The sequence below is a fragment of the Hirsutella rhossiliensis genome (assembly GCF_020360975.1).
Source record: "Hirsutella rhossiliensis strain HR02 chromosome Unknown scaffold00004, whole genome shotgun sequence".
Lineage (NCBI taxonomy): Eukaryota > Fungi > Ascomycota > Sordariomycetes > Hypocreales > Ophiocordycipitaceae > Hirsutella > Hirsutella rhossiliensis.
Genome location: NW_025408670.1, coordinates 2766979 through 2784414, shown reverse-complemented (window position 1 = coordinate 2784414; position 17436 = coordinate 2766979). Strand labels below are relative to the sequence as shown.

At 50.8% G+C, this 17436-nt stretch overlaps 3 protein-coding genes across 3 annotated transcripts; 1 reads left to right on the top strand and 2 right to left on the bottom strand.

Annotated features, from left to right (window-relative positions):
* Positions 1-476: 476 nt before the first annotated feature.
* HRG_04515 (phosphatidylinositol 3- and 4-kinase domain-containing protein) lies at positions 477-3406 on the bottom strand (the record flags this gene model as incomplete). Its single annotated transcript, XM_044862986.1, has 7 exons — positions 477-1787; positions 1857-2522; positions 2577-2705; positions 2775-2967; positions 3030-3131; positions 3193-3279; positions 3330-3406. 7 exons carry the CDS (start codon positions 3404-3406, stop codon positions 477-479), a joined length of 2565 nt encoding a protein of 854 aa, XP_044721600.1.
* Positions 3407-6207: 2801 nt separating this feature from the next.
* HRG_04514 (uncharacterized protein) lies at positions 6208-6633 on the bottom strand (the record flags this gene model as incomplete). The annotated part of the gene is made up of 2 exons (XM_044862985.1): positions 6208-6447; positions 6520-6633. The coding sequence occupies 2 exons, from the start codon at positions 6631-6633 to the stop codon at positions 6208-6210; spliced, it is 354 nt and encodes a 117-aa protein (XP_044721599.1).
* Positions 6634-13282: 6649 nt separating this feature from the next.
* On the top strand, positions 13283-16857 carry HRG_04513 (reverse transcriptase (RNA-dependent DNA polymerase) domain-containing protein; the record flags this gene model as incomplete). Its single annotated transcript, XM_044862984.1, has 9 exons — positions 13283-14098; positions 14164-14539; positions 14586-15114; positions 15166-15611; positions 15654-15724; positions 15803-16021; positions 16193-16630; positions 16676-16779; positions 16839-16857. The coding sequence occupies 9 exons, from the start codon at positions 13283-13285 to the stop codon at positions 16855-16857; spliced, it is 3018 nt and encodes a 1005-aa protein (XP_044721598.1).
* Between the last annotated feature and the right edge of the window lie 579 nt (positions 16858-17436).

Sequence of the window (17436 nt, the reverse complement as noted above, 5' to 3'; positions counted from 1 at the left end):
GACACCTGACGCCTTTGGTTTCGAATCTTGTATCCAGATGGATAGAGTGTGAGGTTGCAAGACAGGATGCCTGGGTGACGAGACTGGGTCCTGGATCCGGTTGGAGTGAAGAGTATAAACAACAGCTGATCTGCCACGCATGGAGGCCGTTGCGCACGGCGGCGGTAGACATCTTGACCAAGCTTCAGAGCCTTTTGTTGTCAGTCAATATTCTTTTAATAAGCTGGGGTTAATCCAGGTGGGCCGTGTAAGCCTCAAATGGGACTCACGAAAATTTAGCAACTCTGGTCGTCGTGTAGGCAGCTCAAGGGCAAGGAGGCTTGCACGTCAACTGTGGTGGCGGGCGGGCGGGCGAAAAGGTGGAGCTTCGGCAGAAAGGTCGTCGTCACAAGCTTCATGTCCCTGTCCGCGCCTGCAGATGGCCACGGCTTCATTGTCGAGGATTCGCAAACTCCTCTGCCTCCTCACTTCTTGCGTCACGCCCTCAAAGCTTGCGCCCATTCGTGCAGCTTATCGATCACCACCGGAGCAAACGCAGTCAGCGTCCCCTCAATGACGTTGCCAAAGTACACAATCGCCTCCTCCTCGGTGAGCTCGAGGTGAAACCTTTCTCGGACTTTCATGACTGCCTTGTCAGGCTCCAGACGAATGTCGGGGATGTTGGCATGGACCATGAGGCTGAAGAGGTTGAGGATCAGATTGGATGACTTGCGCAGCGCCGTGTATGCGAGGAAGCAGTACTGTTTGAATTTCTGGTAGTGCTCTGAGTTGACGCCACCCATGCACTCGACCATCTCTTTGGAGAGCTTCATAAGCGGCGCAAATGGCTTGGGGTCGCGGCCGAGGATAAAGCCAAAGTCGGCGTGGAAGAAGTGGCCGTCGGGAGCCAGGAGGAGGTTGTCCAAGTGTCGGTCGCCGACGCCGAGAATGTAAGTGATGACGCAGTAGCCCGCACATGATCTGACGTACGTGTCCAGAGTCTCCTGGCGAACCCCGAGTGGCTGTCGGTCGTCGGGGTTGTGGTGGCGGAGGTACGCCAGCGCCGGGTTGGCCTTGAACTTGCCAACAATGCTCGACAAGCTTTGCGACTGAACAAACTGAGATGCACCCGCCGTTGTGCTCGTCGCCAAGATCTTGTACGGCGACAGCTTCAAGTCCAGGTTCTCCTTTTGCAGTAGCTGGTCCATAAGGGTGATGATCTGAATCACAAGCTGATCCTGTCTCAGGTCATCGCCCAGCTTGAAGATGATGGGATAAGCAGTCCCCGTTGTCGTCTTGAAGGTGCACTTGATGGGGTTCAGCGACGACTTGAAAACTGTCACTTGGTCGGGTGCAATGCCGGTGATCTTGATCGACGGGTCCAAGGGCATCGAAAGCGGCGGGTTGATGGCCACGAGCTCATTTTTGGGGTCGGCGAGGAAACTCTTGACGCGCTCCATCTTCTTGGCTATTGATTCACTGGATACCTTGACCTCGCCCGCGATCTTGGACAAGATGGCGACGAGTTCGGCTTGTCGTAGAAGCGTTTTTCTGTCCTCGACCCCGCCTGGCTGCTTGACCAGCTGCGTCATGAACTCGTAAGCGACTTTGCGATAGATGTTGCGGTTGTCGAGGCCTTGTTCCGGGCTGTGGTCGTCGCACTCGACCATGAGATACCAGTACAGGTAATTTCCGAGCATGAAGTTGGCGGCTGCGCGTTGGATCAAGAAGCGAGCGAGCGACGAGTCGTGCGCGCTTTCATTGTCCGATTCGGCGGATATGTGCTCGTACTTGAGGGCCTGCACTAGCTGCAGCAAGTACAGCAGCAGCTCCTGATCGTCCGCCTTTCGTAAGCGGTCCACGGCATATGATCGAACAGCCGAGTTGTCAAAGGAAGGCCCAAGCAGCTCCAGGGCATCGTCCACGTCAATCTCGGTCCATCGGCCGAGGACTTGTATCGCCTGTTTCGATTCGCTCTGGTCACCCCAGTTGACAGACTTGACAAACTTGGTCAAAGCCCTCTTGTCGCGAGTCAGGTGGTACCTGAACTTCCACACCAGATCCGTTTCTTCCGGAGACAAGACGTGGGTAGGCGAGTACGACATGATCATGTTGAGCTCGTCGCGAACCTTGGCGTTGGGCTTCAGGTCCTTGTCCAGAATGCCATGTCGGTGAGAGCTCCGAAAGAGTCGTCTATGCTTGGCTTCGGCAGGGCTGTCCCTTTGGCCGACCTCGGGGTCGTACACTTTGATGAGCCTGGCACCAAGGCCATCGGAGCTCTCGCCCAAGGCGTTGATGCCCGGGCCGAAATGGACCTGGGGCTGGCGCTGGGAGAGGTTGCCCTGGGACGCTGAGAGGGACTGCAAGGCTGACACGGGCGGTGGCCCATACTCGTGGTCTGCAAAGACGACGGGGAAGTCGAATCGAGACAGTTCGACATTAAGAAGAAATGCCGACAGTGGCGAGTGTTCATCACCAGCGGCTTCGTCGTCACCATGGCCGTCAGCGTCGTTGCCATTGACGGCACGCTGGCGCTGGAGCATCTTCATGGAAGACTTGGCTGCCTGAAGGCCGCGCTTTTCAAAGCTGCGGAAGACCATCTGATCGAGCCAGTCTACACGGGGGATTTCGCCCATCTCATGCTTCTTGAAGAGCTTCTCCATCCTGTCCAGCTCCTCTGCGTTTTTGTCGAGAGCGGCGACGTTGCTGGCCTTCGAATTTGGCATCTTTTTGGCCAACACCAACGCGGGGGTTTCGGTGTTGTCGGTTCCATCGGCGTGCTTGTGCCTGTGTACAAGGCACTTTTGACGCCCTTTTTGCACCTGGTTGTCGCCGTCGAACATGGACAAGGTGGTGCCTCCAAAGGGAATAGCATGGTCGAGGGCAAGCTTGCCGCCCGTTGGGGACAGATCCCAGACAGTGATGGCGAGACGGGCGTTTACAGGAAGCTGCTTGTAGGTGATTGGCAGTTCGAGCCACTCGTTCCATCTGTCGGCGTGGCCCGTCAGCACTTGGATGCTTGCTCGATTTGCCTGGGCTTGGTGGCATACTTTCTTTCTGATCGGAACGACTTGTAGGCTGTCTGGACAGGCACGGTGAGCGGCTTGGAGCCAGCCCAGACTTGCACGGTGACGTAGAGGTCGGAGAAGGGGCTGCGATGGTCGAATCAGCTCGCTATTCAGGCTGGTAGGGTTGGTGGCTCGCGAGGGTTACCTGGTGTTGGAGCCAATGTGCCGGAGGTCGGGCGAGTCGAGCAGCGTGGAGTATTTGACAGGCGGCTCGTCGCCCTCAAGGTTCATTCTAGAAAGGGTCAGCTATCGGTCGAACAACACGTCCAGGGGTAGACGCACATGCGGATGCTGACGGGGTGGTCGACGTCCTTGGATCCCGCAAAGGAGAAGGGGTCCATCCTTCCGTACTCGGCCATGGTGACGACGGCTTCACGCCCTCGTGGGCGCACGAGAGAGGCAGTCGTGGTCACACGGCATGGCCTGTCCGCAGCGAAAGACTCAACAGCGAGGTGCCGCTGGGGATGTGCCTTGAGGAACGGAGCGAAAGGTCTTCATAACGTGCTGCGTCATGTCAGATCCAGCGAGCGGTGGTCACGGGAAGGGTCACGTGTAGATCCCATGTGGTGACTGCCAGCCAATCAGGAAAGGGCCCAAGGAAGTCTCTGAGCACAACGCAGCTAGCTGATTTATAGAATGCTATTGTCACATGTAAAACAGTCAATTATAACAGTTACGTGCAGCATTATCTGCTAGAGTGTGTACTCTGTTTTTGCCTAGCAAAATGGTGAGACAGTTATAAGCCCGGGAGGAGGTCTTACGCTAATACCTCCTAGAACTTCCGCGCCGTACCTTGCCTTAGATAAATTTAACAAGAGCCGTATTTAAATCCTAGGTGGCAATAGCTAGAGCTAGAGCTAAAGCTAGCGCTATAATAGGTTTCTAATATGCCGTAGAGAAAAAGTATAATAATTGTCAATGCTATGATCGCGCTAATTACTACCCCCTCTCTGCCACGCACGGCGCTAGTGCACGTACGCGATAAAAGGTAACGAATTAACTAAGGCGCCCACTTATTAATTAACTATACTTATTAACCTAACCTAATAGCCCCTTACCGTAATAAATAAAAGGAGATATACTTACTTTATAAATAATACTCCTTTTTAGCTCTTTTTAGTAGTAATATAGTTATAACTAAATAGTATTATAATACTTTATATATACCTAATACTTATATATATATATTATATTTATATTTAAGTATAATTTTTATACTCTTTATAAATATATACTAGCCTATAATAAGATAATATTAGATATACTGCCAGTTAAGGTTCCTAGAGACCCCGTAGGTGTATATAGCTTAACGTCTTTAATTTAACCCTACTACTTATAATTAAAGGCAGGTAGTTTAACTTATTAGGGCCTATAATAAGTAAGATATTAGCGTATTACTATAGTAAGGCTAAATTAATAGAATTAAATTAATCGCTTCCCTAAATATTGCAATGTTATTTATATATTTAAAAGGAAATATAATACTCGCTAAGGCATTAATTAAGTTAATAATTCTACATCCAGATTTTAGTTCTCCGTTTCCTAATTGCCGCGCTGCTCGACCATTAAACTCATGAGCTTACCAACAGCCCTCTTAGCTTTATTGCGGCGGAATGCATCAGGCCATCCGTGCTGCCGGTAGAGTTGCCGGAGGTACTGGATATCTAAGTCGGCCCCCTATTATTCCGTCTAGGCGAGCACTTCTCCCTTGGTGATTAGGTGCAGGCCGGCGGCGCGTTCGGGCACATTGCCGGCCTCGAAGTAACGCGACCCACCAGTGGAATCTTCCTAAGACTGCGGTAGGCCTCCTTTAAATTTTCAGAGTACGTTGGTGCGTCTTCTAGTAGGAGTAGGTTGGCGCGGATTATCTCCTCGGTAATCAAGCAACTCTTAACATCCAGAAAGAGCATCCGGCCAAACGATTTGCAACCAAAGGCGATGCAAATAATATAGACGGGGCCGACTGCATCATTATCATCCCAGGATTATTTGTCCTCTTAAAGCTTATTAAGCTCGGGGAACTCTTTCGGGTCCAAGGTTATATAATCTATTAGCCTGTATTTCTAGCGAACTGCTGCCGTGCTTCTGTAGTAAGGTAACCGGCGCAGAACCTTAACGACGAAGTCTGTCTACTAGCTCGGGCAGGCTTGTCGGGCAACGTTTGGCCAACCCTTCGGCGGAGCAATCTTTAAATCCGCCCGGCCATAATAGAGCGTGGCTAGAAATTCGTAAGAAGTCAAGGAAAATTATTATAAGCTCTTAAGGGGTATACGGCGGGTTGCTGCTTTGAGAATAACTAGAGTAATCCGGATAGTCTATATCGGAATCAAGATACATTATAATTAGATTGCTAGATAATAAAAAACCCCGACTAACCGGGAAACAGCTCTGCCTAGCGGGCAAATAATCTCGTCTTATATAAGGTTAATCGGTTAACGTTATAACCCGTTAGCCTTATCCTTGTTTGTTACGCTACTATTATCGTCGGAAAGCGACGTGCGACGTATAGCTTAATTATATGCCTTAAACATATATATGCCCGGCTTATATATATCGCCGTATTTATAAAGGTATCGCAAGCCTTAGGTAGTAACTATCGCCGTAGTATTCTTAGTATTTAGCGCCGGCGGCCTTATAACCTTAGCACGTTCGACGCTTTCTACGATCTTATATGCCTAAAGGCCACGCCTTATACCGTGTGTTTTCTAATTTCTTAACTTTAAGGGTAACTTTAGGCATACTATCGCTACGCATAATAGACGGCGTATAGGGCGCATTAAGGCATATTAAGATAGATTGTTGCGTCTGCATATACTAAAAGCTATTAAAGTCCTTAAGTCGCAAGGAGGCCTTCTCTTTGAGCGGCTTAAATATAAGATAGCGGCACGGTGAGCCTATTAGAGAGACTGCCTCGTAGGCGCGGGGAATGTGGGCACACAAACTTTCGGTATCGGCGCTACGCCTTGACTATTGTTTACTCGCTGAGTAGCTGTTTACCGGTTAGTCGGGGCCTTTAAACAACAATAGGCCGCTGGCAACGGGGGCTACGGGTTGCTTAAGTCAACGCGAGGTCCGCTAAGGTTAAGCCGTTGGTCTATCAAACGAATTGATTGAATGACTCTCTGCTACCTATAGCTGCTAACTAGGTGCTTTCTGCCAGTTATTTCGGAGCATCAGCATCGGCAGGCAGGCCAGACGTGAGTTTGTTGCCCACAATGCAGCTTTCCATGCGTTCCGGGTGGACCCAAATGTCGTGCTTGAGGTCGAATTCGACTTGAGTATCCTTTCCTTCTCTATCAGCTTCCTTCAACCCGAGGTAGAGAAGCTCATTATAGCAGTCGGTTATGCGCTCTTCTGTGCAGTTCGGCGGATTGTTCATCTTGGGGCACCAGTAGCTCGCCTGCCAAAGTCACGCGCATTAGCAACCGCTCGCGGGGCGCTCGACAACCGGCGCCTATAGGGGAAAACTCACACCAGGAGAGTTGTTGTCCTTAGAGGCGGCAGACTTGGCCGACGCGACTGGAGTTGCAGCGGCGGAAACGGCCAGGCCGGCGCAGATGGTCAGGATCAAAAAGGTGGACTGCATGTTTGCGGTGCGTTAAGGGAGTGAGTGATGAAGTAAAGAACTTTAGACTTTTGTCTTGAGTGAGTGATGAAGCAAAGAGCTTTGGACGTTTGTCTTGTATAGAAGATAACAAGTTGAGATGTCTGTAGTTTCTTAAGCCCTTGCCCTCGGTATTTATACTTAACCATTGCCTCCCGAGTTGCACGTCGTCTATGATTCTCAGCTCTTACTAGTTCCTTATCGTGACTCGGCATGCCGCATCATTTCATGCCTTCAAATGGGGCGGCATTAAACGGCCACCTACTGCCCAAATCGGGCTGTTAAACGGCCACCCACTCTAGCTATTCGGCCTCTTAAAAAGTAGGATAGTGTAGTTTATCAAGGCGTAGCGCTAATACCGCATATATTTATATGCGTGCATTCCCCGCCCGTTTGTTAGAGACGGCGATAAGTGCCGCCCCGCACCGATGCATACAATATCGCGATTCATAGAAAATATCAGACGCACTAATCTATAGGGTGCCCTATATGTAAGTGGATTTTAGCAAGATCTGCCCTTTTACGTCCGATCTTACTAGACCCCCCGCGCTATTGTCGATCGCTTAGCGCGTCTTAATTCCTTGAGTTTCTACGGTATATTAGGCGCATTATGGATATGTCTCTAAAGAAGCCCCCCCGTATATGGCTCCTACTATGCTTCTGCTTCCTCTGGAGTTCTGCCTCTGCCTCATCCCATTCTATATCCTCTTTTTGTAAGAGCCGTTATAAGGGCACTGCGATAACAATCTTGTCTGGTGTGTTAACTTTGTCAGCCTTGTCACTTAACGAGTCAGAGGCAGGTTTTAGGTTGCCAAGGAGCAGGAGCAGGTAGCCGTTTAATGCGGCCCTTAAAATGCCTCACATTAGGTCGTTACATTAAGAGAGAGTATGTTAGATTGCGTTTGTCCTTCTTAAAAGAGAGGTTGTAGGGCCCGTATAATTAAAATACTTCGTCACGCCTTGCACTTTAGAGCAGTGGTGCAAGGCGTACAATCAGCCGAAGGCTGCAAGTCTGCTGTCAACGGTAAGGCAGGCCTGAAAATTCAAGAATCTACAGTCATGCATTCATTGCGTCATCTACGTCTTGGTAGCATCAAGTGGAGTTACGTAGCCCTAACCGTTCTTATACGGATTCTGAGTGAGAACCTGCCAACTCCTAAACCTTTCCTGAACTTTGTTGGGTCGGCGGCAGTGGTGTCCCCAGCACTACACGCGGTTGGCTCATCGAGTCCTCGGAAGAAAACCTCACTGTATGACGTTCCTGGAAACTTTCAGATGATGTAGGCTGGGCTTTAGGTATCTTTTGCTCGGGTTGTAAGCGAGCATCTCGGTCTGTTCTTTTCGCAGCAGGCCCGTCAGCGGAGGAAGGACGGACCGCGACCTCCTCAAAGTCTGGGTTATGCGTCTGGACCTGGAGTACTTCAATTGATCAGCATTGAACATCTTGTGGAGCGCGAGATAAAGCCAACATGATAGGCGCGCTTATTGCGGCAGCCCAAGCAGCTCTTGGTGTGCCCAGCCGACTTTCTTCTGCCGAGGAAGTCTTGCGCTGGTTTCTCCTCGCCACAGCGAATGCATACGATGGAAACCACGCCACCTTGAGACCCTCGATGAGGCATAGGGTTCACTGCGGTTGAAAGCAGCTGCGTACGATGGGTTTGTTGGCGACCCGCGATGCTCAGAGTAGCTCTGTGACATTCAGGGCAAGTGCAAAATTGGACCCACTTTTAGAAGGCCATCATCCAGTTGAGTTACGTTTTAGAAACCATACAACCAATCAGATGTCAGAAAACTTAACTGATCCCTGCTGCACCAAACCCTCATATTAGGGAAAACTTATTCGATTAATGTAAAGTCAGCCTACGGCTGAATTAATGTAAAGTCAGCCTACGGCTGAATAACTCTATATATATATATGTACACGATATATGCGGGGCAACAGGGTTCCCTACTAATCTGGCCACAAACGGGTACGTATCTGGAACCGTCTTGGCGTCCTACATAGTAACTGCCGCCTTTGGATGGGACGAGGGCATTAAGGCCCGGAACAAAATGACTCATCCCTACCTATAATAATAAGTCTAGACAAAGGCACTTCCTACATCGCCAAGGAACCAAAACTCTCTCCCCATCTAATTAGTTGGCTGCCAGAGGCCCCGCCAACGGGTAAAGGTGTAGCTCTTGAAATGCACCTCGAAGCGGGCACGGTCCGGCAAGGTAGATTCTGGCTCCTGGTCACTTTCTCACCAACGACTCCGAGACCCCGCGAAGCCCACCTTCTTTTCCTTCCTCGTCCTGTCTCCTGTTATACTTCACAGTACATCGGCACTATCATCTCTCATTGCCCCCACTCACACAGCCGTCGGTGGGTGGCCAGGCGCCCACACCCTTATAGGCTTGGCAAAGGCTCTCAGCTTCATACACAGCAAGTGGTATGTACTTATGGACAGCATGTGATAGTTGAGCAATTATCGGGCAGAATCTCTCCACTAATGAGCTATTGCACTGCTGTGAAGCCAGAATCGGCGGCAGGTACGGTCACGGGCGCCCATGATCAGCGAAGGGTCTAGGAGCGACACCCCGTGTTTCCTCGCCCAGCCCGTTTCCTCGTACCTCGTCTCTGCGACAATTGGTAATATAGCTATGCCAACCCGTCCGCTAGCTTTTTGACTTTACCATCACTCTAACGCGGGGTTGCAAACAATTCTACGCTCACAGACCAGCGTACTGTACCTGGGTATAACATAGAAACACGTTCTGATGAAGATAGCGCATGGTGTGACCAGCACGTTGTTATTATGCCAATCCACCCGAGATTGGCCATGAACGAACCGATCCGCTTCCTTGGCAGTCGCACTTCGTTGAGATATCTGGCCGTGTTCACAGCCGTTCCGCAGTCTTGAAGGACCCGAAGATGAAGTGGATCGTGATACTGTTAATCCTTGCTGCGGCGGTCCCTGACGTCGCCGTTGTCACACAGGAAGCGAGTCCCACTCTCACCACTTCCTTCAAGATAAAGTTTATCACTGTAACGGTACCGTAGCGTTGGGACTATAGGCTTGTAGCCTAGTATATTTGCAGCGGGGTGCCTGCTGTAGCTCTATGCCTTAGTGGCTGTTTTAGTAGAATATCCACTGTATTTTTGGTACCCTTAGGGGCTATAGCTTAGGGCCTATGGCCTCTATAGCTTTAGTACGGTCTAGTAGGGGAGCCGCTATAACTATAGTGTACTTAGTGCTCTGAATCCTCTATAAGCTACTAGTTTATAGTGGATTTTAGTAGCTTTTATAGTGGTTAGATTACTAGTACTTCGTTATAATAATAACACTGTATTTTAGACTGTCCGTCTACTAATAATTATAGTGCTAATATAGAATCTATAGTTCCTAGTACTATTATTTATATAAATAGTACTATTATTTATATAAATAGTACTTCTTAAGTAGGGGCTTAAGAGTATAGTAGAAGAAATAGGGGCATAGAAAGGTGAATTTAGTGATGCATGTCTTGGTCTATCTATTAGGACAAGGGAGGGGCTTATATAGGTACAGTGACCATATATAGCTAGCTAAAAGAGGGCATTAGGATGTTCCTATACCTGAGTCAGGCCTGCATAATATCCTTAGGCTAGGGGAGTCATGTTATTTAGGCAGGCTTCCTTATGCATGACTATTAGGTCTACTGAGCATGACTGTGGCCTCTTATGCCCACTCTCTCTCCTTAACAGTACTATTATTTGCATGAATTAAAATACTAAAAGGGCTATAGTATAATTGCTATTGTACGGGCATAAGGCAGGTTAATAGGTTAGTAGGGATGCTACTAGTAGGTCTCTGTTAACTATTATATTGATCTCTTTAGCTAGTCCTTCTATAGGTAGTTACTGTCTTAGGCGTTATGAATATAATATTTCTAAATAAATGGTACAGCAGTCCGACTATAAATTCAGAACGTTCTCCCACTTTCTCTTAGGATAGCATCGCACTCTCAAATTCACTCTTTTTACTCATCTTAAATTCAAAACTCTACAATAAATCTTTTATAACTATCTTTTACTCCTTACCTACCCTACCTTACCGACTCTTTACGATCTCAGAAGAAGTATGAAGCAAATCTATGTTCTTGCTTTGTTGACTGGCCTGGCTTTGTCGGGTTCAGTCTCCGAGCTCTCTAACGATGGACTTCTTCAAGGTTGGTTACCCAGACCATTCAGCCTGTAACAGCGCAGCATGGCAATACGACAGGCATTCTAATAGGGCCTGCGTAGATTCCTCTGTGAAGGCGCGGGAAAACACTGATTTTTCGCCGAAAATGAAGCTACCGGGACTAGACAAGCCTCACACGGAATACTCGTGGCTGTTTGTTGGCGAACCAAGACATCCGGATAATGTCCGAGAAACCGGAGGACTCAAGCCTGACGACCCGCCCCACAGCGACACAGCATACAGCCTCCAGCTTCACTCTCTTTGGTCAGGCAATCAATATAATGGCCATTTTGATACTGCATATATCTCAACCACGTCTTCATTTAAAGTTGCAGCTGAATATAGTGGCTCCGCATATTTTGAGTCCTCGATAAGGAATCTAAGCGGAAATTATATTTATGTTCTGCACGTAACGCCAAATATTATCGATCTTCAGGCATCCTTTTCCGGCCTTATTGACGTTAACAAAGGCGAGCATGAATATACTGTTCCGGGCGGTGTACCCATGCCGCAGATACGCGGCTGGTATGAAATCCCAAAGGACTATGTGTAACGGGCTGAGCCCGTGAGGGTCTCGGCTCCGCTCTCGACAAGACCCACCGGAGCTCCGCTTATAAGCTCGTGCCATCTTCGAGAGCTTTCCTTTCTTTTCTTTTCTTCTTCTTTTCTCCTTAGCTTTAGGATACTCGTCGCAGTCGCTCAGCTAGTTGTCAACACACTCAGTTGAGACCGTTACATTATCCTAAAGCTCCGCTTTCATCGTTAAAGCCTTTGATCACAATCAATTGGCAGCGCTGTTCAGTTCCCTTTGTGGGTACGCGGAGTGGCAGTAGCTTGGGCAATCCTGTGTGGAACGCCCGCGACGAAAGTGCGTGTGTGTACGGCGCCAAAGCCAGCTTGGCTCGCGTCGCGTAGCTCTCATCTCCCGAGCAAAGGACGGAGCGTCAATCTGCTCTCCGTACGGCGTGCGGTTGAGCGAGAAGTACGTGATTGCTGCTTGGCTCCCAGTGTGGACGGCAGCAGCTGGACTAGAAGCCCTGTGCAGAACGTCCAGCCGTGTAGGAAGGAGCCTTCGAGGCGTTGATAGCGTTCGACCGTTGTCGAGATATCCCTTCCGTATCAGACTTGCTGTGTGATCAAGTCGCCCTCAGTCCTGAGAGACGAGGAGAAAATCTTCAGTCATGGAGGCAATCGATTCCCAGCAAGGTTCTTTTGAGCCTCAATCGATGATGCAAGCCCTGGCTGCAGTGATGGACAAACTAGAAAGTGTGTGTGCAAGCCAAGAGGCCGAACGCGAAGAGATGCGATCGCAGATCCGAATCCTCCAAACAGCCGTCTCAACTCCGACTCCGGCAAATGAACCAGTCGCTCCTATCGAACCGATGTCCGACAACACGCCTCAATCGATCGAGACATCCGAAAGAATCCCATCAAAGAGGGTAAAACCAACCTTGCCTGATCCGCCGAAATTCGATGGAACCAGGAAAACTTCCGTCCCTGGTTCTTAGAGATGAAAGCGAAATTGGCTGTGGACCGACAGGCATTCGACAATAAAGAAGCACTCTTCGCCTATGTGTACTCCCGGTTGGCGGGAACAGCCCAGAACATGGCCGCTGCTTATTACGAACAGGGCGGTATCGATGGTGCTCGCTCCCCAGATCTGTTTCTCGACTACTTGAACCGTCGGTACGGGGACCCGAACGCAAAGGCACGAGCACTGGATCGACTTCGATCGTTGAAGCAGAAGCCTGATGAGAGTTTCGCCAGTTTCTTCCCAAAGTTCGAGAAAGAGCTTGCCGATAGTGGCGGTGGCGAGTGGGCCGACGTGGTGCAAATCAATTACTTGGAAGGAGCAATTAATAATAGGCTCAAGTCGAGTCTCGTCAGTGCCGTCAGTCTCCGAAGGATTTCAACAGCTACGCCGAGCTACTCTTGACGATTGGCTCGCGCCTAGATAGCCTCAATTTCCACCAACGACAACAAGGCCGCGAGCAGAGGTCAAGAAAGGAGTATGGTCGTTTATCCGAACCGCTCGAGTCCCGACAAAGCCCCGTCACCCGGATCGCCAACCACGTCGTCCCCGTCCGATGATCAGATGGATTGGGAACCCGTGAAAGCAAATCGGTTGATAAACGGCAGGAGGGCCCCGGAGGAAAAGCAATTTGTTCCGTTGAGGAGCGCAAATGTTACGAGTGCGGGAAGCTTGGCCATCTTGCGCCAAGTGTCCCGGGAAGGAGCGGCGGCAGCAGAGAGTCAAGGTCCGTGTCGAAGAGAAGACAAGAAGCTCGAGAGCAAAGCACCAAGAGCCCGCGGAGAGTTCTAGCGGGGATACCTCCGATGACCATTCGAAACGAGTAGCTCCTGACGAAAATCGCCGTCAGGAGCGCGCAAAGGCTGAGGCGGAATGGGCAACTCAGAAGGACGAGATGGACTGTGAAGGCCTCTACGTAAATTTCGGTATCAATCGAGAGTATTTCACCACGGCCTTCGTTGACTGTGGTTGCCTGTGTTATGGGACCATCAGTGAGCGCCTTGCCCGCAAGCTTCACCTGCCGCGTATTCCGATTAAACCTCGAGCGTTGGAGCAGGTCAACACATTCTCACCCGAGGCCATCTGTGCCGTGACCTACTTCGACTTCGATATCGACGGGTACCAGAAGAAAAGAGCTTTTTTCTACGTTGTGCGAGACCAGACCGATCCTGTGATTCTGGGCAAGAAGTGGTTGAACCAGGAGGATGTCACCTTGCGATTATCGCAGAACCTCTTGCATATCGGGACGCACGACCATTGGGTGAAAGGCCGAGACCCGAAGGAGGAGGAACGGTGCAACATACGAGGACAGGCGGCGTTCGTGTTCGCCGGAATGGTTCGCCGAGCAAGAAAGTTCAAGCATCGAGACGATGGAGTGCGGATCTTCGCCGCAAGCCTGAAAGACATTGAGAAGGCATTGACTCCGAGGAAGAAGTCAGACCCGAGAGAGAAGCTGCCCCGTCACTACCACGAGTACCTATCCGTCTTCGACCGCGACCAAGCGGACCAACTCCCACCGCGTCGTCCGGGGTGTGATCACAAGATTCAGTTAGAGAGAGGTCCTGATGACAAGGAGAAAGAACCGCCGTGGGGACCATTGTACGGCATGTCACGAGAAGAGCTCATTGTTCTGCGAAAGACTCTCACTGAGCTACTCGACAAGGGTTTCATTCGAGCAAGTAGTTCTCCAGCGTCAGCACCAGTTTTGTTCGTGAGGAAGCCCGGTGGTGGTCTGCGCTTTGCGTGGACTATCGAGGATTGAATGCGATCACCAAGAAAGACCGATATCCCTTGCCGTTGATCGAGGAAACTTTGCGGTCGCTGTCCAAGGCCAAGTGGCTCACCAAACTTGACGTTATCGCAGCATTTCACAAGATTCGCGTCGAGGAGGGAGACGAGTGGAAGACAGCATTCAGAACACGTTACGGACTCTACGAATGGCTTGTCACGCCATTCGGGTTGACGGGTGCTCCCGCAACGTTTCAGCGTTACATAAACCACACGTTGCGAGATTTCCTCGACGAGTTCTGTTCCGCTTACATTGACGACATCTTGATCTACTCGAGCGGTTCGCTCGCAGATCATCGCAACAAAGTCAGGCAGGTCCTTGCTCGACTGCGAGATGCAGGCCTGCAGATTGATATCGACAAGTGTGACTTTGAGGCAAAGAGTGTCATACCTGGGCTTCATCGTCGAAGCCGGGAAAGGTATCCGCGTGGACCCGGAGAAGGTGCAGGCAATTCAGCAGTGGCAGCGACCCCGTTCTGTCAAAGGCGTCAGAAGCTTTCTGGGGTTTGCCAACTATTACCGGCAATTCATTCCCAGATTCTCCAACATCGCCGCGCCTCTAACGGCGTTAACAAAGAAGGATGCGGTGTTTGCGTGGTCGAAGGAGTGCGACAAGGCCTTCGAGGAGTTGAAGGCTCTTCTGACCAGTGCGCCGGTCCTTGCGCAATGGGATCCGGATAGAGAGACGATTGTGGAGACGGATTCATCCGGTTATGTCACAGGAGGGGCGCTCTCGCAAAAGGGCGATGACGGCATCATGCGGCCTGTGGCCTTCTTCTCAAAGAAAAACGCACCGGCGGAGTGCAACTACCCAATCCACGATAAAGAGCTGCTGGCGATCATTCGCTGCCTTGAGCATTGGGACGCCGAATTGAGGAGTGTGAAGTCCTTTACCGTTTTGACGGATCATCTCAACCTCCGTTACTTCACCAAGAAGCAGCAACTGAGTGAACGTCAGGCGCGATGGGCTGAGACGCTATCGCGGTACAGCTTCACCATCAAGCATCGACCGGGCAAAGAAGCCGTCGTACCGGACACGCTGTCTCGACGAGAACAGGACATGCCGCACAGCGCCGAAGATGATCGGTTGCAAGGACGACGTGTTCAGCTGCTGCAACGTAACAAGGGTGGCCTGGTGACAAAAGTCAAGAGCGGTTATGTCACCAAGGGCGACACGGATCAACCCGATGACGCAACAACTGACCAAGACGACTCAATCGAAAACCCTTTCTCGGACCCGGAACTGCAGAAGTTATGGGACGAAGGTGTCAAGAAGCACAATCGTTATTGGCTCATCCGAAAGGCCGTACAGCAAGGCGAGAGGCGTCTGCCGTCGCATTGGGGACTGCCCGTGATGCTCTCGGAATGCTCGATTGACGATGGACAGCGGCTCTGCTGGCGAGAGCGAATTTGGGTGCCGAACCACGAACCCCTGCGCACGCGGCTTATGCAGGAGACGCATGACTCAACGCTTGCAGGACACCCCGGACGGGACATGCTGAAGTCCTTGTTGAGCCGCAAGTTTTATTGGCCAGGCCTCGATTCAGACGTGCGTCAATTTGTGAGAAATTGTGATGTGTGTGGCCGAAGCAACATTTGGCGAGAGAAGCGTCGCGGTTTATTGAAGCCGCTACCTATTCCAGACAGGATCTGGTCGGAGCTGTCAATTGACTTTGTGACAGACCTGCCACCAACCAAGTCGAACGGTTCGACCAACCTTATGGTCGTGACGGACAGACTGTCCAAAAGTGTCGTTCTTGAGTCATTGAAGGACATCACGGCCGAGACGACGGCCAGAGCATTGCTACGGAACGTGGTGCAACACCATGGCGTGCCGCGCGCGATCGTCACTGACCGTGGCACGCAATTCACCAGTAGACTATGGCAGAGGCTCTGCGAGCTGCTACGCGTGAAGCAAAGATTGTCTACGGCGTGGCATCCCGAGACTGACGGTGCAACAGAAAGGGCGAATCAGGAAGTCGAGAGATATCTGAGGATCTTTGCTGCTTATGCTCAGGATAACTGGGAAGAGCTGTTGCCAGCGGCCATGATGGCCATCAACAATCACAACTCGACGTCGACAGGCCTGAGCCCGTTCTTTATCACGCATGGGTATCATGTTGACCCGATACAAGTCAAGGAGAAGTTACGGACGGACGGAAGGTCCCCAGTGACCAGGGCTGAAAGCATTGTGCAACGATTTCGAGAGGCAACGGAATGGGCCCAGGCGGCAATTGCGTCAGCGCAAGAGCAGCAAGAGAAGAACGCCAATTCGCGAAGACAGCCGTCAGACCAGTTCAAGCCTGGAGACAAGGTATGGCTGCGACTTCGCAACATCCGATCCAATCGGCCATCCAAGAAGCTCGATTGGCTGTCGGCCAAGTACACCGTCCTGGAGACCATTGGGTCACACGCGTGCAGGCTGGACACGCCTGGAATACACAACGTGTTCCACGTGTCGCTCTTACGCTTAGCAGCGGACGATCCGCTACCGTCACAGACGTCGGATGACTACCGCCCACCGGCCATTTTGACGGACGATGGCGAGCTGTGGGAAGTGGAAGAGATTCTGGACAGGAAGAAAGTCGGGAGAGAGTGGAAAGTGTTGGTGAAATGGGTCGGATGGATAGGTCCGACGTGGGAGCCAGTCAAGTACGTCGCAGACACAATAGCACTGGCTAGGTATGAAGAAGTTCATGGGAAAGTTGGATCGAAACCACCCCAATCGAAACGATCGAAACGGGGGAGGGGAAGGAGGGGGTTATTGTAACGGGCTGAGCCCGTGAGGGTCTCGGCTCCGCTCTCGACAAGACCCACCGGAGCTCCGCTTATAAGCTCGTGCCATCTTCGAGAGCTTTCCTTTCTTTTCTTTTCTTCTTCTTTTCTCCTTAGCTTTAGGATACTCGTCGCAGTCGCTCAGCTAGTTGTCAACACACTCAGTTGAGACCGTTACACTATGAAAGTCGCGGTAAGACAGATCAGCAAACCTTTGACGAGCTATCCCAGTACTGGCACGAGAATCCGCAGTGGAATCCAGCCTTTCTGAAGTTCCAGGCTAGCGGCGGGCAGCCACAGCTTGTTTTTGATTTAACAAACTCCAAGAGGTCAAAGCTGCCATCCTGGGTCAATAAAACAAAACCCTTGAAGGAGTATGCTTATGAATTTATAAAAGGGGTCGGGTTAGAGTGGGACGGTAAATACCCGAATTTTAGCTCTCTAATCAACAGTAGCAGCATGTCAACAGAAGCTCGGCTCCCATTG